This window comes from Vanessa cardui, chromosome 18, assembly GCF_905220365.1.
Source record: "Vanessa cardui chromosome 18, ilVanCard2.1, whole genome shotgun sequence".
NCBI lineage: Eukaryota > Metazoa > Arthropoda > Insecta > Lepidoptera > Nymphalidae > Vanessa > Vanessa cardui.
The window spans coordinates 12,172,276-12,197,747 of NC_061140.1; the positions used below are offsets into that span (position 1 = coordinate 12,172,276).

The 25,472-nt window shown below is 32.2% G+C and overlaps 1 protein-coding gene across 1 annotated transcript in view; it reads right to left on the reverse strand.

Annotated features, from left to right (window-relative positions):
• Window positions 1–2,714: 2,714 nt before the first annotated feature.
• LOC124537632 (transcription factor sem-2-like) overlaps window positions 2,715–25,472 on the reverse strand; it is a 72,118-nt gene continuing 49,360 nt past the window's right edge. The window contains exon 2 of the mRNA XM_047114529.1: window positions 2,715–8,862. Coding sequence (XP_046970485.1) covers window positions 8,152–8,862 — 711 coding nt within the window. The 3' untranslated portion in view covers window positions 2,715–8,151. The remainder of the gene's footprint in view (window positions 8,863–25,472) is intronic.

A 25,472-nucleotide genomic window follows, 5' to 3' on the forward strand; every position in this document is an offset into this window, starting at 1 on the left:
CTATATAAGCAAAAGTTGCTCCTAAAAGTTCCCCAAAAAAAATATATAATTCGTTTTCATTGGTTTAAGACGGGAATCGAACCGCGTACATTGGAGAGCCGATATAACTCAATAGTAACGTGTTAATCTTGATTGCAGGTTCAAACACAGGTAAGTATCGCTAAACTTTTGTGCTTAATTTGTGTTAATTATTTGTCTTATTCTCTCATATGTCTTTAATTTCCACCAAAACCGTATGTGGTACGAACACACATTGGAGCAGCGTGGTGGAGTAGGCTCCCAAGCCCCAACCTTGCCCTCAAAAGGGACAAGAAGCCAAACAGAGGAACATTTATAGGCCTTTATTTACCTTGGAATCTGCTTTCTAATCTACACACTAGACCAACGGGTGCCTGTAGCGAGCAGAGTTGGTTTTAAGCATGTACGTTCATATCTAACGTCAAAGTCAGAACACCGGGCTTGGAATAGCAAGTCCTTGATTAGTATTCAGCTAACGAAAGCGTTGTTATTGGTCGTGATAAAAGAAAACGGTACAGAAAACGTTGTACCGTACATTTTGTTGATTGAAATTAACGTCCGCCTTATTCTCGATTGTTCTTTTATTTTTATTCGAGACAATATCATCCGATGATTAAGATTTTTTAATTCTCAGGTAGCTCTTGATTTGGTCTTGATTTTTTTTTTCTCGTTTCATCTCCCGTTCGCGACTTTTGTGCGTTTGTATTACTGGAATTTTTTATGCCGTCGAATTACGAAACAATCTTGGATTGTTTGAAGACTCTTTTTTTCATTTACGTTTTAAAATTGAAAAAATCTTTAATTGCCACTAAAAACGGAACGAAATTGTTTCGATGTGTTAAAATAGATTTATTTCAATACAATCTACTCGTTCATGTAAAATGTCTTGCGAGGTTAAACTTTTCAAATAATATTTCATGTTCAGACATTCCGTTCACGTTCAAATTGTATTCAGTTATTTGATTGTCTGAGTGTACCACAAATCGTCATTCTAGTACCACGCGAAAATTGTAGGATTTCTTTCTATGCATAAAGAGTTAATTATGAAAGCTTTATTTATCTTGAGGCTATATTAATATGTAATGTTTCAACAATGTTTTTAATCACACGACCTTGCTTCTCACTGTTTTTGTCATCTATAAATATTCTAATACCATTTGTCAAACTTAATCACCTACAATCACTATATAGTTTTAGTGAGGTCAAATTTTAAGGTCAGCGTTACGGATAAGATCATCGTTTTAAGCAAGTTTTTTTTAGAAATTATTCCAATTAATGAAACGAAAAATTTACAAGAATTACATAACAGATATACGAAGATATTTATTTCAATACAATCATGATTGGCAGATGACCATATGTATGGGTATAGGAAAATCATAGATCTGAGATATATCGCAGTGAGTACAGGGATATATTTACTAACAGGTGGTCCATTTCCTACATGAATGAAAATTAAAAAGTAAATATTAGGTCATCAGTTATTACGTGGTCTTATACAAGATTGCCGGTAATAAAGCCTAAGTATCAGAATAAAAAAACTGTTTTTAATTTAAAAGATGATGTTCCTCTACAGATTACGAGCAACAAACTAAATGTTTACCGATATTATAAACTCCATAACATTTAAATTACAGTTCATTTCTGCACTAAAATTTGCCTAAACTTGGACCACCCGTAATTTGACCTTCAACTATTTCCTATTTAGTGCTAGTAAATTCTAAAACCAAGCCGTTATACCTTCTGTGACCTTCTAAAGAGGCTTTAATTAAGCAAACTCACAAATAAGATTCGAGAGAGCGCTCCGAGCGTCCCAGCTCGACTATTATTCAAATTTATTACTTTAATTTTATGCCCCTTCCCCCTATATTACACTTTTCATTGCTCATTTTTGATGATGCCATCAAATTTTGTCCAGAATTCTTAATGATATTTGAATTTGTCACTGCTTCTATATGTATAATCAAATTATAATGATTCGACATTATTATCGATACAAATTACACATTTTGGAAATGTACATCTGTCCACACAACGCGTAGAAATTATTGGATGGATTTGAGTCTATTCTGTTAAATGTTCGGTAATTAGTGGAATTGTTTGTTTCAATCTGTAATACCATATATATTCAATGTCATTGTTAAATTAGAAATTGTATAAAGTAGGATTTGGACTTCTCTGTGGCATTATATCTGCTTTATTAAAATCGTGAGTGTAATAACTGTAAATGAAACAATGAATTGGACTTTATTTACTTTTTAAGAAAAAAAACTAAATCTTGTCGTCTTTAGGAACAGATTTATCAGACTAACCATAAACAATTTGAGACATTATTAAAAACATTACTATCAGGTATTTTTCCTTTAGAAAATATCCAGTATTTTTTATATAAAAAAAAAAACATATTTTGTATAATGTTTCTAATGTCAAACAGACGGATACATGAAATAATAGTATTCGTGATCTATGCTTAGGGAAATGAAATATAAATTAAGAATGATATTGCAAATTATTCTGATATACATATTTCCTAGTTATTTTGTTGTAAATTCTTTAAAACTTATTAAAATTATACTTCCTTATTACTACATCCTCTTTATAATTGTTATATTTCAATTAAATTTAATTTGTATTTCTTAGTCTCATTATCTCTTCATAATATTAGATGGATTGGGATAGGTTCAATGAAAATCGAGTTATTTTTTAAAAACTTGATCATTTATTTTTACCATATAATAATATATATTCATTATTGAAACAAAGTACGATACAAAATGTACACGTTTGCCTTAAATCCAAAACTACAGTAATGTTATTAGTTATTTCATACTTAACAGTTTAAAAAACTACGTACAATATATGCAGTTACAGAATGTACCTTATGAGATACGAAGTCAATAATTTATACAACGGACGAGGGAGTTTTATCAGAACTACACAAACCTCGCTTGACAATAACTTATATTTAAAAAAAAATTAATCCTAAAACTCTTGCTGGATAATAGATTTTAATAAAATAAAACCCAACAGTGGGTTGTATTTTTCACATTAAAGAACCGTGCGTATCACTTATAACAATGTTCTTCTAATATGTACATTTTAGAACCGATTACGATGTTGGTAACACAAAAGCGTCGCCACTATTTGGTAAGCCAAAAAAACCGTAACTGTTTAGTGCTAAAAAAAAGAGAGATCCATCGGTAACGGTGTCTAACAACTTCAACATTTTTTGGTATCAATTGAAAAAAAAAATAATAAAAAAAAATCAGGTATCAATTACGAAAAAGGCCACGATTGTCCTCAAGAAAAACACGCAAGTGAATCGACTCGAATCGGTGAAGACACGAGTTAATCTGATATTGTCTTAACTTGCCCAAAATCTTCGTAGACTAGAATGAATCGGAACACACGGTTACTGTGTGATTTACAAAGAAATTATATAAAATATGTGGCCTTAAGTAGCTTATTAACAAGATATTTACAATGTCCAATGGTAAAAGAAAAAAATTATAATAATGACATGAAACTTCAGTCCCATTATGTTTAAAGCCATGCTTATTAGCTTCAAGAATTAGATTTCGTTTGGCATTTGACGTACCCTTTCATTTATACGAAATATAAGCACACATTTTAAGTATACATTTGCTGCTACTAATATTACATTTATCTTATTATTACTTGATAGAATTTAATGGACCATTTTTTTAATAATTTTTTTTTGTTCCTTTAAAATTTGATCGAAAACCTACATAGCGATAACAAGTAAAAACTCAGGATTGAACGAAACGAATGATAAATATTTAGTAATTTTATATTCTAAGAAAATTTACAATAATAAACTGGCAGATCAACACAACACAGAAAAAAATAAAATGTTTTTTTTTTTAAATATCTGTTTCAAAGAAGAAATCTTGTTGATAGTATCACGCTTACATCTGTATTTTATGTGTTACTATGTATATTACGATTAATACCTATATTATACTTCCTATGTTAGTTCCTTGACTCAGATTGTGCGAAGTTTTCGTTTGTTTTATAATTATCATTAAATTTATCGTTATACCAATAACTATTAATGACACAGCTACGTCAACAACGATTTTATATTATCATTATAATATGCATCCACTACAGGTTGAAGTTGACATAGAATACAATGGTTAATTATTATTATTGTTTAAATTTAATCATCCTATAGACACCAATTATATATCAGTTATTATTATTATATATTTATAGGGATTATGTGCTATTGATCAAGATAATGAAACATAATCATTCGTTGTGTCTCACTTGTAAGAACGAAATGCTTTAAACAAAATCTTACGATAGAAGACGCTTATTAAATAAATCAACAACAGTAATACATACATACTATACAGAGAAATAGACATCATCATTTTTTTTTCAAACAACATAACGAGAATATTTTTAACGTTTTCAGTTCTGTGAATGAATCACTAACATTTTCATCAATCGAAACGCTTTTAAAATGTCTTATGTATAATGTCGAATATACACGATTTGTAGCCTTAATACAATGCAGTAAGAAAACATCAATCTACTTGTATGACAAGCGATTTTGTAAGCAAAGATTCAAAGTTGGATCATCTTAAATTCTCTAAACTTCATCCCGTTGAAGTTAATATTGGTGTTAAAAGAGATCATATCTCACGATTTTATTATAACGTTGATAATAAATTTGAAGGATGATGAAAAATATTTGCAACAGTTTCAACGATGTAGTTTAGAGAATCACAGATATCAACTGAAGTATTCGCTCAAGACATCTGATTCTATCCTTTCTCAAAGTAAAGCGTTTATAGAATCAAATGCCCTGAGTTCATAAAGAAGTACACAACAAGATTTTTCTTTAATTTTAATTACATATATAACCTACAACAACTAACTACGTCCTCTATGATATTTATTTTCTTTGAGACGCGTATATATACCCTCTAATTTTTTGTCACAGTGTCGCTTTATTTTGACTTTTACATTATTATAAACAGTTTCAATACTTATTTATTTACAATTTTATAAAATACCTCGATAGATTTTCAAAAAGGCTACGAAAGAAGAGGCTTATACATTTAAGCAAAGAATTCGAAACATTTTTAGAACAGATTACATCAAGGGGATAAAAGGATAAATATTTTTTTACAAAATGTATTTCTTTTTACAATCTTAATTTCAAACAAAACATCGAAACCCTGATAATTCCAATTATTGAAAAACCACAACAAGAAGCGCTAAATACAACAATAAATTCGATGTTGCTTTACATTTACTCTCGGGGTTATGCTAATTATTCTCCTCATAAATACAACAAATGGGATAATTGAAATTGACAGCGATGACAACGATGAGACCGATTCCACTAACGTATATATTTATTAAAACTTCGATGCTGTTACCTTTACTAGTGAAGGAGATTTAATTCTAATTTGAGCGTTTGTGTTATTATCAGTATTGCTTTTGAACATTATGCAAGAAATTTGCAGCGTTAAAATCCAAACGAGCAAAATCGACGTCGAAGCAGAAGATATCAAAATCATCATAAATCTTTAAAAACTTACGTATATCGAAATGTGAAGACGATGTATTATTAAAACGAATTAATGACAAAAGTGTTTGTAATGATAGTTTAGAAATCGATTCATTACCAAACACTTCTCTCATTATAATACTAGAAGTTAAGTTATTAATACCATATGAGGTTTACGTATACGTTATTGACAAACGAATTGTCACAGCAACATTCAGATCATTTTTTTTCGTTTGTTAATAGCCTTTAAAGTTTGAAAGTATACGCATTAATTGGGATTGATTGTATAAATGTTACATGATTGAAAACGCAAGTGGTATCTTTAACTTAGCAGCGTGTTAGCAAAGCCTTAGAGAAATGAAAAACAAAATGCAAATCTGGCATCCAAAAAGACTAAGTATACCATTTTACAATGATTTTTTTTAACAGCATCTAAACTACTACGCGCTTATAAAGATATATTGAGCATCACTAAAATATACATATTATGAAATTATTATTTTTTTTTTCAAGTAATTCATTAGGCACAAATTTATTTCTCCTTTTTATTATCCATATAAGTATAATACATAATATCGTCTACAACACACAAGATAGTTACTTACAGTTTTACATTACAATGTATACATAACTTGTATTTATGCATTTCTTTAAAAATAATTGGATTTCGTAGACACTCACTAATTATTACACGAAGTCATTTACATAATATATTTATAAGAATATAATAATATAAGTAAAGCATTTACTTTTTTATCGATCAGAGCACAACGGATCCCTTTTTTATTATGAAATATATGTATCTTAGGGACACAGAATATCTACAAATATTGTTTTCGTTATCTGAAACAGTATATTTTAGAAGATTTATAATTATATCTTATAATGACTGAGGTAATATTCATTTCTGAAACTTTACCCCGCTAACTAACTGACGCCATTTTCAATGAATTGACAGTTTATTTTTTTTGCGAAATTTTTTTATACAAATCGTGTTTAGCTCGTACTTTGCTGTGGACGCCGGACGGGAATTATTTGATGTTGATATTCTTGCAACTATAAATTCGTAAAAAACGTTATCTAGCTTCATAGCAAATTCATCGTCTGCTAATGTTTCATGGGACCACTTTCCGATTTCCACAGAAAAGCAAATTATCAAAAATATGTAAGTATCGTTTTTCCATTACTAAATTATGCCCAGTTCTAAAAATTAAAAAAGTTAGAGAAGCTAGCGCTGCTAAAACTAATCTATGCGATATCAGTCTCCACTAGATTCTTATAATTTAGAAAATTCATAAAGTAAATCACAGAGTTTAAACAGCAAAATATTTATTGGGAACCGAACAAGTATTTTCTTCATACGAATATTTTATCACCGTCCCGGGAACTAATACATTCTCTTTATTGATATGTATCTTTCTATAGACGTTTTTTTTTTAATTGAAGCGTGAAGATGTAAACTGAAGAAAAGAAGAAATTTGAAGTGTCCCTTCGCATCGATCCTGAGATGGTGTCATTTCTTTGCAATATAAAGTTTTTCGTACCTTACCATTGAACTTATTCTACAACAACCTTACATACACTATAGCAAGACGTATCAACTCGAAACACCTACACAATGCCCTTACCATTGTTTCATTGAATGGATTTGAAAAAAGTCACGCGCGATCAATAAAAGAGTAAAGAATGACAATATTACACGCGTGGCTTGTTTCAAAAAACGAGAAACAACACGGCAAGGGCCCAACTCCTTCCAAAAAATCCTTACTCGAAAGTTCCGCTTTCCGAAATTCCTCAAATGACATACCGATTAGCTTCCAACAGTAAAATTATAAAGATCGAACTATTAACTATGTGTGCATCAAAGTATAAAGTGAACTTATGTACGTTAAACGAACGTAAGACGAATATGATTTTAACCTAGTCTTATTTCTCTATCAATCGAACGATACATGTTTCACCTACGAAGTTTAAACGTAAATTAACGATTCAACGTTCTTACAATAAAATTGTTAAGGAAGTAAAATTAAAAGCGAAGGTTTTGCGAACTTATTTTAGAAGCCAAGTCGAGTAATGTACAAATATAGAATACGGACGCGACAACGCGGTGCAAACATGCGAGTGACCTGACTGGACCGTAGCTTGCTAATCAGGCGACGGAGAGTAAGACGGATTATTTACTGAGATGCGTCTGAGACGTGCCGTTTGGAAATCACCCCGATTACATTAAAAAAAATCTAAAAAAAGCAACACCTTGAAACGAGAACCAACTCACAGCCTATGGTTTATAACCCGGCACTTCGCCGGGGAGCCGTTGCCGAATAGTTCGCATTTAAAATGAAACATTAAATCAAGAAAACTGAAGACGAACGCAGCCATGTGGCTGATGAACTTAGAAAAAAAATTTCACCCTCAAATCTTATTAAATAACTTTGTACATTGAATCCAAATGTCGACACGTCAATTGGATGTAGGCACTCTCTAGGCGGGGCGGCGAGCGGTCGCCGCGTCGTCGGCCCCCGTGTGGCGGCTCGAAAATGAGATCAGTGGTATCGGCCAGCGGCCGTGGCGACCCGAGCACCTCTTTAAGACGACGTGAGGTACGATGAGAACGTGTGGTCGTCCCAATCACCCGCTACGCCGATTTCGCTTAGCATGTCAGACACGTCCGGCGTGCATGAGAACTCGAAATGCGATCCGGAAGAGGAGGATGCCGTCTCGAAGGACTCCATGTCCGTCAATGCATCTAGATCGACCTCACAGTCTGCAGGTAATGGCAGCAAATCCGTGATCGAATAAAGATCCGTTAGGTCTGTCTGCTCGCGCCGCGTGTTGTCATCGTAGAAACAGGCAGATTCAGGAGAATCGGGCGCCCCCGCAGGAGACGCGGGCAGCGGCGGAGGGGCGGGTGTTTCCATGGGGACACTTGGAACACTAGGAACTGGCCGCGTTCGCCTCCTCGATACTCCTCTATTGTTATTGCTGTCAGCCCGTTGTTTGCGTTTTTGCTTCGTAATAGCGCCACTCCGTTGCGCCGGCTTCGCCGTTTTCTTACGAGGCCTATATTTGTAGTCGGGGTACTCGCGCATATGTAGCTGCCTGAGCCTTTCCGCCTCGTCTATAAAGGGTTGCCTTTCTTCATCGTTTAATGTCTTCCACACTCTGCCCAAGTTTTTGGAAATTTCTGCATTGTGCATATCGGGCGTTTGTTCGCATATTTTTCTGCGTTCTATTTGTGACCATACCATGAACGCGTTCATTGGCCTCTTAATGTGATTTGGATTGTTCTTTTTCGTCTGTGAACAAAGAAACATCTCGATTAGTTAAATGGAAATAATCCTAATATTACATTTAAAAAGAAAACTCTAAATGACGCTATCTTAAATTTATGTTTTAAATAGGAAATCAGTGTTATCAGTTAAATTATGGGGAACGCGATTATTATTTCAGGCATGTCCGATATGCTGAGCTCTGGCAAAGAGCTGGCTATGTTGAATTAGTATGCATGACGTTGCACCATTAAGCCTGCGTCCTTACTATTAATGATATTGTTATCATAGGAATTATTACTATTATTACAAACAAGTATAAATGTAATCAATTCAAATAGTCGGTGGGAGGAAAATTTTACAACGCCAACGCTATACGAATATGTAATTGACTGATAATTTGATTTCTGTGTGTTTGGTTTATGTTACGCGTGACCCAATTTTAATCTATTTCAAATAACTTGGATTGTATTTGTGATACATTAGCTAAGTACTCATTTCGAATGATATCACTACATCCGCGAGCTTAATATATTTAATAACATTGACCAATGAGGATATTAGACGACATGGGAAGTAATTATCAAATCGTGAAGGAAGAATTAAAAACGATTCAGGGTACTCCATGTTTTCCTTGCGTCCTTACATAAAAAATATAGACATACAATAGATAAATCTATTCAATTCGAGAGTCCATAATCGGTCACACGGAAATGAAACGATCGCCTCCTGGCTATTTCTGTTAATATTCAATATGTATTTAATTAATTTGAAAAAAAAAGACCCGCTGAGTTTCTTTCGTTGGTTCTTCTCGGGGTGTTTCTTTTTCCGAACCGATGGTAGTATTTTATTTGACCATCAATAAGTAAGTGTAATGCTTCTACATTGAATAAAGGAATTTGAATTTCATTTTTGAGTATGAATAGATGCTTACAATCTTAACGATACAAATAAGAACAGTACCGCACTATAAGCGAATATGTTTTTATTATTCAAATCTTACTTTCGCTAAACACGGCTTTAGTCCCAATGGTAACAGCGAGGGGAAAAAAGTCTCACTCGACTTTATATTTTTTGCTCGTTTTATTTATATTCAGGACAAAAAAAGGGGTTTGTCAGATGGCGACTAAATCAAGTTTGGTACGCCCACTCCGGCTTTCAAGGTGAACTGAACGAAGGTAGAAGGTTTTTTGTAGAACTTCTCGAACGTATTCAGGTTACCGATGCTAGTATTATTATTTATGTCACCTCAGCTAAGTAATCTAAAATTATAATGCTATGTAAATACACATGTAAGTACTGATTGAAGTAGCAAGCAAGGTAAATCTTGTTGATATCAACAAGTCTATACGTAATCAAGAAATTGTTTCTTAGATACTAACGAATGCTACCTAGAAAGACGATTTCACGAAAGGTATTAACAGCTAAACTATTCATAGGCTAATAGTACCTTATTCAACCAACAAAGAAATTGCTAGATATTTAACAGACTGTATAATTTTTACAAGGTGGTTCTATTTTTAAAGCTTCATTTTTCATGCTTCAAACTTTTTTCTTTTTGTTCGAGTCTCATTCCTGGGTTTACTTTGTTAAATATCTTATTATGTATTCAGGGAGTGACTGACACTGGATTTGCAGACATAATTTAATTTTACGGTCCTCAAACTTCATGTTGATTTATATTTTTAGAGAAATTGTTATATTTATATTAATTAAAGTTACTCCATAAACGAGTAGTCATTCAGAAATTTAATGTTTTAAATTTTATTTAATCCTATCTGTTCTTAAAAGGAAAAAAATGATTACGGAACCTAACCAAACAGTTAAAGCATGCTCGTGACGCCTTTATACAGTCGAGCAACCTTCTATTGGTAGTAACGTCAATGCACACTCGTCGTTTGACTATGCCGGCATCACAAGGGCAGCAACTTCGCTTCCTGAACATGACATATATCTTATGAATGGATCTACTCGTTACTAAGGTTTCACCTTCTAATCTGAACGCGAGTTTTTCTACTTTCGTAAACGGTTTTATGTAGTTTATGCTTCTATATGATTTGAACTAATACGAAATAAATGGATAATATTAAAATAATACTAGCTAGCCCGCGACTTCTGTCGCGTGTTATGGGTTTGTTGTCATGTGTTAGGCAAAAAAGTTCTTCCTTGGAGCTCAATTTTGCTTCATACCAAATTTCATCAAATTCGCTTCATTGCTTTGTCAGTGAAAGAACGACAGACAGACAAACAGAGGAACTTTAAAATTTTTATTACGAATATAGATTTTATATTATAATTAGCTGTGATCAACATATGCATATTTTGTTAATAATTATCGTAAAAAAAAAACTCAGTTTCAATTTCAATATACACGAGTAAAGCCATCAATACGATCGATCATGAGATAAAGTCCGTGATTCGAATATGAATTTAAATTACAAAGCGATACAGTCCATTATCGCTTGACCGTATGATTTCAATCTACAATTGAATCAGTGAAATAATTCTCATGTTTTATTAATAACATTTGCAAGACTAATTGTTTGTTTACCTATCGAAATGCCACGCCCGACATTAAAAAAATGAAGTTACGATACTCAAGCTGAGTAACATATAGCGTTTCCGTCTTTTAAGCACGTATTCAATTCCGGGGTTTTCGCAAGCCGAATGGAGGTCGCGACGATAAGGTTTTTAAAGATGATTTACAACAACTTCCTTCGAGGAAACGAATTCTCTAACCTATATGTGAATTGGTTCTCGATAATCGTTCAGATAAATAATTTTGCTAGGCGTTACGCGGTTTAATATATAATTAATAAATGCAATGCATATAAGATTAATTTATTCCAGAAACGGCTGATAGCTTTATGTGTTTCAGTATATTAAGTGGCAAAGAAATATTGGAAACAATATCTTTTGAGTCATAATAATTTATGTAATATTTAAATCATTTTATTGAATATGATAATTAATATACTAGTTACCAAAACGGTTAGTAAATAAGTGATAGTAAATTATGGACGTAAAAAAGATTCAATCACAAAATAAATAGCATCAGATGACAGTAAACGGAATAGCCACGCTAAATCTGACACTTTACTTGAAGTGCTCTAAGCCCTTAAGAGTTTTAGCGTATAATGCGAGGTAGGAGAAAATATTAATGAAGATGTTGACAATCCCAAGTCCTTTAGCACCGAACAAAAGCTTTGGAGGATGGCGATTAGGCCGGGCCTCATTGTAATAGGGCCTCAACAGATGAGGCCTTTTGTGTTTGCTGATAATGAGTTACAATAGTCGAAATGAAACTTTTTGGGGTCCTTTCGAATTCAAAAGCTGGAACGTGAAATGGTCGGACCGTCGGACCCCATAATTGATTTAATACGCTCATGGGCTGTTATACAACTAATATTCATTATGTATTGATTTTATATAACAGTTGTAATGAATATGACTTTAATAACTTCCTACATACTAAAATAAATCCATAGGTGTGGTTAGTCGATCACGATTAACTTATAAATATACATCTCATACATTAAACTGTTCGAGCGGTATGAAATACAATTTGAAATGACACCGCTATATTAAATATAATTTCGGTGCTCCGAATAAATAGAACCTACAAAATATTATATCAAATTCACGCTTCACTGATCATTTTATTAAGGCAGACCCTTATTACTGAAGCAATTTGATCGGGTTCGTTTGAGAATAAAGAATGGAATTTTTCAGACGACATCTTGCGCTTTATTGAGAGGAATTTCGAGTTTCAGAGAAATTATTACAACGTTAAATATTTATTTTTGCTTTACGATTTTTCAAAATTAAATCGATTATATACTATTTACAGATATATCAAGAAACACTAAAACAAACGCAATTCATATATTTTTTACACGACCATTTATAAAAGAGCGTTAAAGTTCACCAACGTTGGCGTAACAAAGCAAATTAAGATGTAAAAGAAATGGCTCGACAAGTCCTCTAAATAAGAATGAAAATACAAGTAGATGTTGAATTGTTTTAAATTTAAATATCAGCGTCTCCTAGGGGCACTGTCGACGCGATATATGTTAAATAAGGACTAGAGAAAATGCTGAGATAAAATTGTACCAGGAAGCGAATATAAATTGCGTATAAGTCATGAATAAGCCGTGCCTAAGTGGTACCGAGTATTTTTACCGCTTTATGATACGATACACAACTTTTAACTTATACGGAATAATGGAGGAAATATAGTGAATCAATTTAAGTTTTAATGGATTAATATTTTTGGTTATGTTACTCGAACTACGGTAAATCTTAAGATTTAAGAATAAGTCTTAGATTTTGCTGACACGAGTTGGTATTAAAGTATTTCTGAAAATGATATGTTTTTTTCGGGCTTTTACCATTCGATTTAAGTATATGTTAGGTTAGGTCAGAATATTAGAATCGCAAACCCTTTTGGACATTAAGAATTAGTAAATCTTAAGTTTTACTGGATAATCTTAGGATTTACCGTAGTCCGAGCTTCTACAGTAACAGCTATATTAAATATATACATGATATGACTTAATAGTTTAAAATGGTTTGGTAGAAAAGGTTGGTTCGAATACACAATACTGATGCAATTATTATTTGATTTCAATTCTATCGTATTCAACGTTTTACGTCCATCCATCATATATCATAGTTCAGGGTTATAACACTTTCAATAGTTGTAATCATAGCAGTCCTTTGTTGACTTACGACAACAATGTTCTTGATTCTATAATATTTCTTAACATTTTCATCATTTATCTGTCATTATCCTTAATTGCCTGTTCGATTTATAATTGCAAATGAATATCGTAATGTAATTTAATCTCGTTTATTCTTTGGAAATGAATTTGTCGACTGTATCAAAATCGCTCGCACGAAAAAGTTTTCGTTCATTCGAAATGTCAAGTTTTGAAGTCTTGTTGGAAGGCAAAACACGCGTGGAGTGAAGTCGAGTGACTGAGTCGGCGAAAAGGGACTGTTTTTTCTCTTCCTTTTTCAGTACATCAACCGTTTCATTCTGTATTCGATAGGAACGTTGATTCAATAAAAATTGTATTTATGTTGTGATTTGCATTGATTACAATAATAATCGAAATGAGATTATCAAAATATTTTGTCGATTTTCCAAAAAAGTCAAAACGTTGGTAGTAACATGAATAGTTATTATTTTAAATTGTACATCAAAATTTTATAGTTCACCTTTGAAGCCACGGAGCGAGACATATATGCCAAGGTTTCTTAGCATTGTAATATGTAACATCACGTACCTACTCTCGCGCTGAGGCGTTTTTTACTCGGTTTTAGCAATAAATCTTGAGCCGTTTGGGCGTAGGTACATTGAAATTCTAACGTGGTTCATTTTCAATAACGGATGCTGATTGAATTCTTGGTCTTATCCGAGCACGTAAGAAGGGTAATGTTTGTTCTTTATTGTACACGTTTACAATAATTTTAATACGATTACAAATCATTATCTTCGTATTCCAAGAATTTCCTAAAATAAAACTATTGCATGTAAATTGACTCAATTTAAATTGATTATGTTTAGTCGGTGCGATGAATAATTTAATGTTTCCATAAGACCGTAATATTATATATAGTTTTGAATCATAAAAGGAATAAGAGTATAAACTCAAATATGATAATAAAAGTAAACATTAACTTTTTGCAGCTATCGCGCTTGAAACTAAGAGTGTCGAGCCCAACGCGGAACATTCTCATGCATTATTTATTTACGAACACCTTGTTCTACGAATTTAGAGAGAATACCGTAATGAATTGACTACTAAGATAGTTTTTGTAATGTTTTTTTAATAGTCATCAGTGTTTTTTAATTTGAATCTAAAAGGACACTACAGAGACTCGACCGCAGACGCCGAATTACTTGTAATAAATTATTGCTCATACATTATCGAGTTAGTAACACAAGCACAAAAACGCTTACGAGTTATGACGCTATATGAGAAAAATGTCCGTGCTATTCTCTACTGTAGCCTGGCGTAATAAAGCATCAAATGGCATACATAAAATTGATGTATAGCACGAATTTGTTTCAGTACGTACAATGAAACAATAATAATCCTCTGCTATATATGGATACACCAAATTGGTAAACACATAAATGGTCAGCGACATACATTTTCATTTAACTAGTGCTTCAATGTAGCTTTGTTTTGAAGCGGCTGTAAATATGAAATTTTATTTAGAATCCTTTTAAGTAGACTTAACCTACATAAACGGAAGCTTTGCTTTCACTGTTAAAAGATTTATTTTTTGATAAAGATCAATTACTGCTTTTGTTGATTTAATCTGTTTACAAATCAGTCGGTCAGATTAGGATATATTTACAGATCTAACGATCAATGGGTTACTTGTTTTGAAAGTCCTCGAAAGGAATTACGTATTAGGAAAAAAACGAACTTTAACAGACCGATCACCAAACAATACCCCATAGTTATTCCCTGCATGTTATGAAAAACGTGGAAAGATAATCTACATGTATAGTACGTCTAGTTGAGATTCAAGGCATGCGCGCATGAATAGACGATTATGGCGAAAAGGGGTCGAATTGACGTATCTTTAGAAAACGCCCGCGTTCATCGTGACTGTTGACACGTGTCGGGAAGTCAGGTCGAGATTTGTTGCTAATGCAACGTACAGACGATGTACGAAGTCGAAATACTCGTTTGCATACATCGAATAAATAAATTAATTGAACATACAATATTAAGAGCCGATGGCCCAGTGGTTAGAACGCGTGCATCTTAACCGATGATTATGGATTCAAACCCAGGCAAGCACCAACACGGCGGTGAAGGAAAATGTATGTGTCTAATTTCATCGAAATTCTGCCAAATGTGCATTCAACCAATCCGCATTGGCATACTGTGGTGGAATAGGTTCCAAAACCTTAACGTCAAAGCCCAGCAGTGGGAAATTTACAGGCTGTTATTGTTGTTGATCACAATAACTGCACTCAGTTCAAACATAATATAGATATAACAAAGGGAATAGTTGCAGGGAAAAAATATTTTATATATGTAATAATAGTTTATGTTTAGTATTATAAAATTAATTGTCACGTGATACAGTTCGGTATATATAATAACAACAGCAAAACGCTTATTATGTAATATGTAAGATATTATGTAACAAAACGTTGCTCCAATAACACGCATTTAATGTTTATAGCTACATACTTTGTATTAAATACTCTTCATTAATCTTAGAGACGTTTTAATCGAAACAATATTTATAATATACAACCAATATGTATTTAACCCCAAGTCAATACGTCAACAAAACGTCAGACACTGGGTATTGAATTCGAAACCGTTCGTGTTTATCGCCTCTAGGCTTACCAACTGAACCGTAATAAGCCTGTCAGTTCATTAACATGGATATACCTACGTTATGGCGTTAGACATCGCCTTTGTGTTCAAGTAAGACAGACATTCATCTTGTATTATATAATTGAATATATTAAATTAAAATGGACTATATAAAGTACCCTGTGGGACTCCTTGAATTAGTCATTCAAAAGCCTATTAGTAATTTAGAAATGTTAAAAATCAAAACATCTTCATCATCATCATCTTGAGCTCGTTAAAGACATAACCTATAAAATATCTACATAGATATAGTGAACGCTTGAATAATATAATTCGTGATGTTATTAAAACAATAATTACTAACCGAAATATAGCCATAGACCTATAAACATGTTCCGTAGTAACAATCATTACGAATCGCAAGGTCGAACACACGCTCCGGGCATTTAATAGCAAATAAAATTTATCATACTTTAAAATTGAGCAGTTGATTATTATTACTTTAATTCTTCAAAATACGGTCAACACATAAAAATTTAATTGTATCAAATTAATTTTATATATATAACATTGCAATATGTTTTATTTCGAGACGAGTTTTATTTTATTGAAATGGTAAATTTACTTAAATATTATAAACACTTTTTTGATTTTGATCGTTGTCTTAGTCGACTAAACTATAGCTTTCAATTAAATATATACTTTCTTGTATCGATGTTTCGGCAAAAAACTCTCTCCCTATAACATAACGTGTATATATTTTTTTGCAATATCATCGAAAAACCTCTAACACTTTTTTGCTGACCGTACCGGTCTAATCACGTTCTGTAGGTAATCACTCTTGATTTTTTGCTTTTCTCCGTGCCACAAATAATAGTTTGTAATATAACTATAGCCATGGAAGGTAAAATGAAGGTCAAGAAAACAAATCTTGGTCTGATTTTTTTCTTTGGGCAATTACCTTTTGTAACTTATTAGAGATAATTTGTGGGTCACACGTGAACCATACTTTGTGGTAATCCGATGTTATCATACAATTGGGTTAGTGATTTTAATTTATTCTGACGTATGTCTTGTAAGTTTCCCACTACTGGGTTGACCTCTTCTACCTTTGAGGAGCATTGTAGCATATTCCACTAGGCTGAAAACTCAGTGATGCTTGCCTGGTTTGACCCGTATTTATTATCGGTTAAGATGCATGCCTTCTAACCACTGGGCCATCTCAGCTCATGTCTTACTGAAATTGGTGAGTTTTTTGGAGAATATGCGTCTTTCGTAACAGATACCCCATAAATAAATGTATTAACGAATAATCTAGTTCTCACTAGGTCAAGACAGAAACGGGCTTAGAACAGGAATCGAATGCCTGATACGACAATTATCGATTATTAAGCACTTAGTCCGAGGTGAAACTTCATAATGGTAACTAGATCGGTAATGCCTTTCCCTTGCTTGGTTAATGTTAAGATACAGTTACTTTAAATATAACGTTTAAAAGTAATTTATGTAATTAAAACTTTTTAGAACAGGATATTATATTAAGTATTTATAAATATTTAAAAAGAGCAACTACTGAATTTCTTGTCGGTTCTTCTCGGTAGAATCTACTTTCCGAAACGGTGGTAGCTTAACTTAAGATAATTGTTAAATGACGGTTCAAAAGTACTTGTAAAAGCCTTGAATAAAGTATACTTTGATTTGATTTGATTTGATTTGAGTGTATTTGTTCCTTATATAGAAAAGACATTCTAAAGTTAAAAAACTAAGTATAATTTGTTACAAATTAAATCGCCCAATTTAATGACGAAATACACAAACATTCGAATTTAAAATAAAATGTCCTTCAATACATTCTATTACACCGTTAAGAAAAAAGCGGTTTCTAATACAAAAACTTCAAAAGGCATTCGAGACGAAAAATAAGCTAAAAATAAAACTCAGAAACCCCGAAACGTAAACGTTCAACCATCTTAAAAATTCAAGCGCAAAGGAATTAATTAAAACAAACTATGATCGAAAATTTTAAACAAACGAAACTCACAAGTCCAATATGTGTTCGAAAATCTTGTTAGTTAAAGCAAATTTAAAGTACCAATGAAGTTTATTCAGAAACATTGGTCCTATTTGACCCCTGCAACCTTAAGTAATTGTAATAAAATAATACCTAAGAGAAATTCTAGGCTAAATTCGTAAAACCGATCACATCCGAATTAAGTACGCTATCCCAAATTATCAATATTTATTTCTTATGTGAATATGATCTTTACACAAACGTAATAACTAATAAAATCACTTGCTTTCTTGGGTTGAACTGATGCGAGAATCTATAGCGACGAATAGTGTCGAACGGGGCGATAGGGAGCTATTTTTATTTGTGTATAAATCGGCAGTTATCGGTTTTATTGAATTTGCCGATGCTAGATCTAAGTTGTGTCTTACTATACAAAATTGATTATTTTTTTATTTATTGAATAAGACTAACCGGAGAATATACAAATTCATTTACTTAAATATAGTTGCTTTTGGTGATACTCTAACTTAAATATGAAAAGAAAATGTTAATTGTTATTCTATTAGATAATTTATGTATGTCAGGATACTTGCGTAAGATATCTTTATAGTTTCTCAATATTTCATTTAAAGGCGATTTTGTCAAAATGTATATCATACATTTTAGATGTAAAAAAAATCTCTGAATTATTACGCAGGATTCAAGACAGTGATATACATAAATTTGCATGAAGAAACATATTATATTTAAGAATAACTAACATAAAATAAAACATTAAGGAGCATTTTTAAAAATCTCCAGAGCCTTTTGATAAATATACTCAAAACATTTCAGGTTTATTCCTTGTATTCTTAAATTACATTTATTTTATTTTAAACAGCATTTTAACAATGATATATTACACATTCAATTTTAAAGTAAACACACCATGTTTTGAAATATTAGGCTATAATGCACGTAGCTAAGAAGCAAACTAATATTTATTACAGGGATGACCAAAATGCGAAATAACTTGCCAAAAGCTGGGTTACTCCACATATAACGGATGCAAAATATCATTACACTTAAATTTATGATTTTAAAAGATAAATTGAATACTAGACTGGCTCGTGATTTCCTGCATTATAATTTATTCGAGTCGGGCGGTCGAGTGCTTGAAGGTTGTCATAGTACATAAAATTGTCTGCAGACCAGACAAAATTATTAACAAACACAAACTTATCATAGAAAATTATTAAGACATTCTTAATTACATACATTTAATTCTCGAAGCGAACCAAATTATGTTTAAAGAATACAAAACGAAAAACTTTTTAGTAAAATAACTAATTTACCTATTAACATTTTTACAAGAAAATGGACTAACCGTGACGCGTAGATTGCAATGAAACAAACAGTAAATTCAACTACAAAGACTAATAAATAACGCAATTAAGCTAGACATGAATTTCCTACAACGGCTTTCTAAATAAGGGTAAATTTATAGTAAGTAAAGTTAACGCAACATTGAATTCAAGGCGACCGACTAAGTTACCATAAAAATCATACAAATACAGCTTACACGTGTTCGACGTCATAACCATTATGCACAGATCAATAGTAATAACATTTGAAACTTAGCAAACTCATACGAGGATATATAAAAATCAACAAGGACATATAGGACATATCATTAAAAATAAAATAGCTATTTTTCATACTCCTGATATAAAATGAACAGTAATTTAAGTTAGGTTACAAGATGAAAATACAATGTAATAACTCTGAGAGTCAAGAAAATGATAGGCAGATATAGAATACGTACGAATAACGTTTCTGTGCGTAATCTATTCAGCTCACACATCACGTACGACGTAAGTCGATGTGTGCGGACTACCGATAGGCAGTTTTTTATGCCCCACCACACTGTGTTTATTGAATCCTGTATCGCATTGCGTAGATCAAACCTTTGCGACTCGACTTGCACAAATGATGACCTTAAACCGAACTTTGTGAAATATTACTTATCATTGCCATATCTAATGGATTTATATTGAAATCCGAAGGATCTATAGTATTAACTACTATATGCAATGAACGAACAATATCATAAGTTAAAATAAGAATTTTATTCAGAACATAAACGATTTTATAACAAACATTATTCTTATTTAGATAGAAGTTATGACAAAGTTTATTGAGACAGAAAATATTTCTTACAATAGACCATTTGAATGGAAAAGCCATTGGTCGCGATGTATTGATGTCTGGTCTTCTTTTCAATTTTATGTCCAACTAAAAGATAATTCAAACAGTCTGTTCTTTATGGGTACGTCCACCTCCTAATGTCATTTGCGTCTGTGAATTTTATTCCAAGTTATAAATAATTTTCGTCAGTATATCACGTACTCGAGCATACTCATAACGATTTCAACAGCAATCGACGCTATATATATTAATAATAGTTTCGCAAACGAAACAAAAATAAGGTACGTTTCGTTGTGAAACTTTGAAAAGTTGAAGATAAAACATAAATTTATAGTGATCATCGTTTCTTTGTGGAAAACTTATACACAAATCAACATTACAAATAACAGTAGTTTAACACTTAGTTTTGAACTTTTCTCTGCATTCGACATAAAGGGGACTCCTGACGCGGAGGTGCAGCGCATTGCAATTTGCATTGTCATTATATTGTAGACGCCTGTAATGTTAGAGACAAGTTCCAAGTTTCTACAATTCATACCCTGGAGAATAAGAGCTTGGATCTACTAAAGGAATATATTCTGGAAAAGGTACCGGTTGAAATATGATATTTGATTGGATTAAAAAATAAATATTCAGTACTGTTACGAGGTAATTCATAAACTAATCTATGTTATTTTTGCATTCGATTCAATGCTTGTAATCATAAAACTACTAAGTTGTTTAAGAGCTCGAAAGGTGTATAATCGAATGTAATACTCAGCTTTCTTTCTTAGAGATTCAGCTCATCTACATCAATAATATATTTAAATACCTTACATTAAAATACAAGGTTATATATCCATACAATTTTATTTCTAAAATAACTATTAAAATATATTGCAAGAGTATCTTGACCTTACCTTCGAAGTTTCAACGAGATTGTAAGAACGGTAGTTTTATAGTATTTTTCCCACTTAATTCTCTGTTTTATAGCACAATGGTGACGAAAAACATTGTAATATAAAACGTCTAAAAAGAACTGAGTATATGAAAAGATTTCATTTTACGACAAATAAAAATAGATGGTTTGGTATCTCTGAAAGGACAAAAGCGAGACTCATTCCAGTTCACGTTTACTTTTCACGTTAAATTTAAATATACTCATCATCTTTGTCACTTATTTCAATATTAAAACAAATAAATCCACGAGATATAAATGCGAGCGCATTAAACGCTTCACCTTATGTGTTCGTAGGTATGAATATATTAATTTCATATGCAATATTGTGACAAAACTTTGACAATTCTCGAGATCTCTTAAAGAACTATATTTACAGAGTCATCAGACACTCACGAGAACTACTTTTCAGTTGATTCAGAATAACACTTAACTCAAACTTTTCGCTTACATTGCTACACTTTCATGAGTTTTACATGCGTAATAAATGACTTTATTATCATAGAGCAAAGTATGGTATAAAGTTAAAATTTTCTACCTCATAAAACCGTAAGACTTTGTTGATCCTACCGTCTGTGTAAATACTCGTACCAAGTTACGGAAAAATATTGTTGGGATGTTTAAAAAATATTTATTCATATCAAAATGCAATAGGTAAGATTAAATATAGAATACGCACATACATTGTTATATATAATAGACGACAATATTGTAATGTAGTTATTTCATACTAATAAATACTGTCAAATAAATTGTAAGATTTGTGTAACTGGATTCTCCTGTACTTTTATTTTAAAATGAAGTAACGTCAAATGTTGTTATTGATTTAAGTGTATAAGTAAATTAAAGTACGAACATTAAAAAAATTAATTGTTAAAAATAGCTACTAAATTAATACGATACAATATGAGATACATTTTTTTCAATATTTCATTCACAGCGAAATAAACGAATAATCTAAAAAGATTACTTTAAGACCAATGTTTGAGGAAACAGCATAACATCTTAATTTAAAGATATAACACTCACTTGAAGTTGGGATTCGTGAAGTTGCCTATAAACTTTCCCACATAAATAATTTAGTTACTAACTACCTGAAGTGTAACAAAATTATCCTATACGAATGAGATTAAGCCGTATACCAACATTTGCTTCTTTTAGATTACCCTCTGATTCAATTTCGCAAACCGTGTTAGTTTTAGTTTTTCTTTATTCTTTATTTCATGGTTTGTTGACTGCAGAAATCACATGAATCTATCGGAATATCCAACGAATAAATATGTAATAATCTATATCTATATTAATATTATAAATGTAAAAGTAACTCTTTCTGTCTGTCGTTTTTTCACGACCAAACTCTAAGAAAGGATAGACTCCATAGACTACTTTTTTGCCTGACATATGACAATCAACACCCAGAAATGCTAGCGAAGCCGCTTGCGACTACTCGTAAAATATAAATTATAAAATATTCAAAATTAATTCATTATAAGCTTAAAAATTGTTACGTATAATTAACTAGGAAAGGTGTAAAAATATATAAAATAAAGAAACAATGAGAAAATTTAATTCCACGTTCAATATATTAAATACTGTATTAACCGTAGTTTTCTCATATGTCCTCGAAAATTGGCTCATCAACATTCCCAATTTCATCCCAGGGCGTTCTTACATCGTCCATATAAAATATTAAATTTTCCTCGCTAAAAATTTCAGCTCATCCCCGTTGGGGTTGAACGGGGAACTCGTAAATTCACCCCCTCTCGATGTCGCGAAACGCAAAGTTTTTGCTCGGCGAAATTCTTCCACAACCACACCCGACCTTTACTCGATGTCAGGTAAAGCCTTAATACAAAACTTTAGGACGCCGAAAAGACTATTATTAAGCAAGAAAAGTAATAAAGTGACGCCACCGTAACAACAGATGCTAACAAATACCCTTAATATAGATACGTTTATTGATTGATGTTTAATTACAAATAATTTTAACGTAAACTGGTGCAAATATTAAATGAAGAAAATTAAAATGTATAACCTACAATTATAAAAGATTTCACACTGCGTTTAATTACAAAATCAAGGTTCTTAAACTGTGCGATAATAGCAATGAAAAAACCAAGTCATCATTTGCATAAGAGAGCACGCCACTTATACGTATCTTTTGTTAATTATTTCAACTATATAAAGGATATTACACACTGTCACGTCATTTAAACGATCATTTTCATTAGATTTCCAATATGTTACTTATACCTTACTATCACATTTGATAAGGTTATTAGATTTTATATATTTGAATGGACTATACTTCATAATAATATATTTATCACAAATCAAATCTTGAATGTTTGGACTGTGTTTTTTTTTTTGTAATTTAAAATTTACACATGTACAGAGGGTTTTAAGTAACGGAATTCTCATAAAAATAATTGCAATGTATGTTCTGTTCCTTAGTACTTGAAAAAAATAAACGTATGATAAAATCAACGGCACGCAATGAATATGCGAGCACGTGAACCATACTAATTATGCAAAACTCGGACTGAATCCTTGAACTTATTGTTCTGAAACCTTACAATTTAACACTTGTTTGATTAATATTATACTTTAATTACCAGAGGTAATAAATTAGTTTTAACAACGAATCCGATCAGCAGAGTCCACAAAAAGTAGACCCATTATTATGCGTGAATGTTCCAATGCATTTCATGAATATGAAATTGTATATTCAGTCATTTATCCTGTACCTTTGTTTGTGGGTAAATGTATCGTTAATACGAGATTTAATATGAATATATTCAACGGGTATGATTTTAATAAAGTATGAAAAAAACCAAATATAAATAATGCAAAGAATGAATATTCAAACGAAACATCTTAAGAAGTCATAATCATACTTAACTCAAGACTAATTCAACTTGTAATTAAGTTAAAGCTAACTCTCTCAAATGTCCCAATTCGGAGTTTGGCTGACGGAAAGTTATCGGGGGTTTCAATGAAAATTTATTAGTCCAACAACTATTTGTCAAAATTGTCCCAAAGGGTTCGGGGAATTTTGCAAATATCGAGTTGAACTGGCAATTTGCTTAAAGGACCTACGACTGTTTGAACCCTTGAAATATGCTCCAGTTTTCTGAGCATGAAAAGTTTTAAATTTAAAGTATGTTTCCCTTATATTTCAAATAGTTCATTCAATAACGATCGTTCAAACTTTTATTTGTTTTGAAATTGTTTTCAAAGATATTTGTTGCGGTCAGCTTATAATGAATAATAATATTGACAAGTGAAATTATTCTCACTTTAATGATATACATGGATTAATTAGAATATATTCTGATAATATTTGTGAATTTGCTACTGAGTGTTCTCTGAGAAATTGGTCTCGTTTAAACAAGTCCTTTCTACTTCAAATAATAATTATTTTAGGTACACGAGCTCGCGCAGTTGATACAGCAAACTGTTGCCTGCGTTTTATTTTTCAAATAGGCGTCCCTTGCCAACTGTTTCAAGTCGGGCTGTTTCGCGGTCTACCAACTTGCTCGTATCGACAGCCCGACTTTAAAAACTCCGATACGTTTAATACTGTGCCCGCTTCGGGCCCAACTTAATAATGTATATAGGAAACTTGTTTCATTCGACTTGAAGAACGCCCGCTCGCAGCCAACTTTCTTGTTTGCTTACAGCGATTCTATTCCTTCCTCCTTTTTAAATGCGACGCTTTGCATGTCGGTTACAATCGAGGTGGTCTGTTTTAAGAGCAAACCGTTCGGGACGTTCTCAAATAGATGCTTATTGCCTCCGAACGTCGGATTGTTCTTTTAACTCGGTCCCACAGGGAATCGCGTCGTACCATTGTGTAGTTGTGAATATTATAATAGTCGTAAAGTCGTCTCGAAAAATAGTCGTCGCCTAAAAGGCAATAAGCGTAAACAAAACTCGGCTAAAGTTCGTTCGGAAAGAGGTTCACAATATTCAAAACAGGGGGAGGTTTAATGATATTCATGAATGTTAAAGCCAAGCGCTGTTGTGAAATGTCGCTTAGACTTGTAAGTAACAAAACAATGACACTAACTTAAGCGCGGGATGTAAAGCTGCTGGTGCTATCTCCATTTGATGGCGTACATAAACAACAGGCAGCCTTTATTAC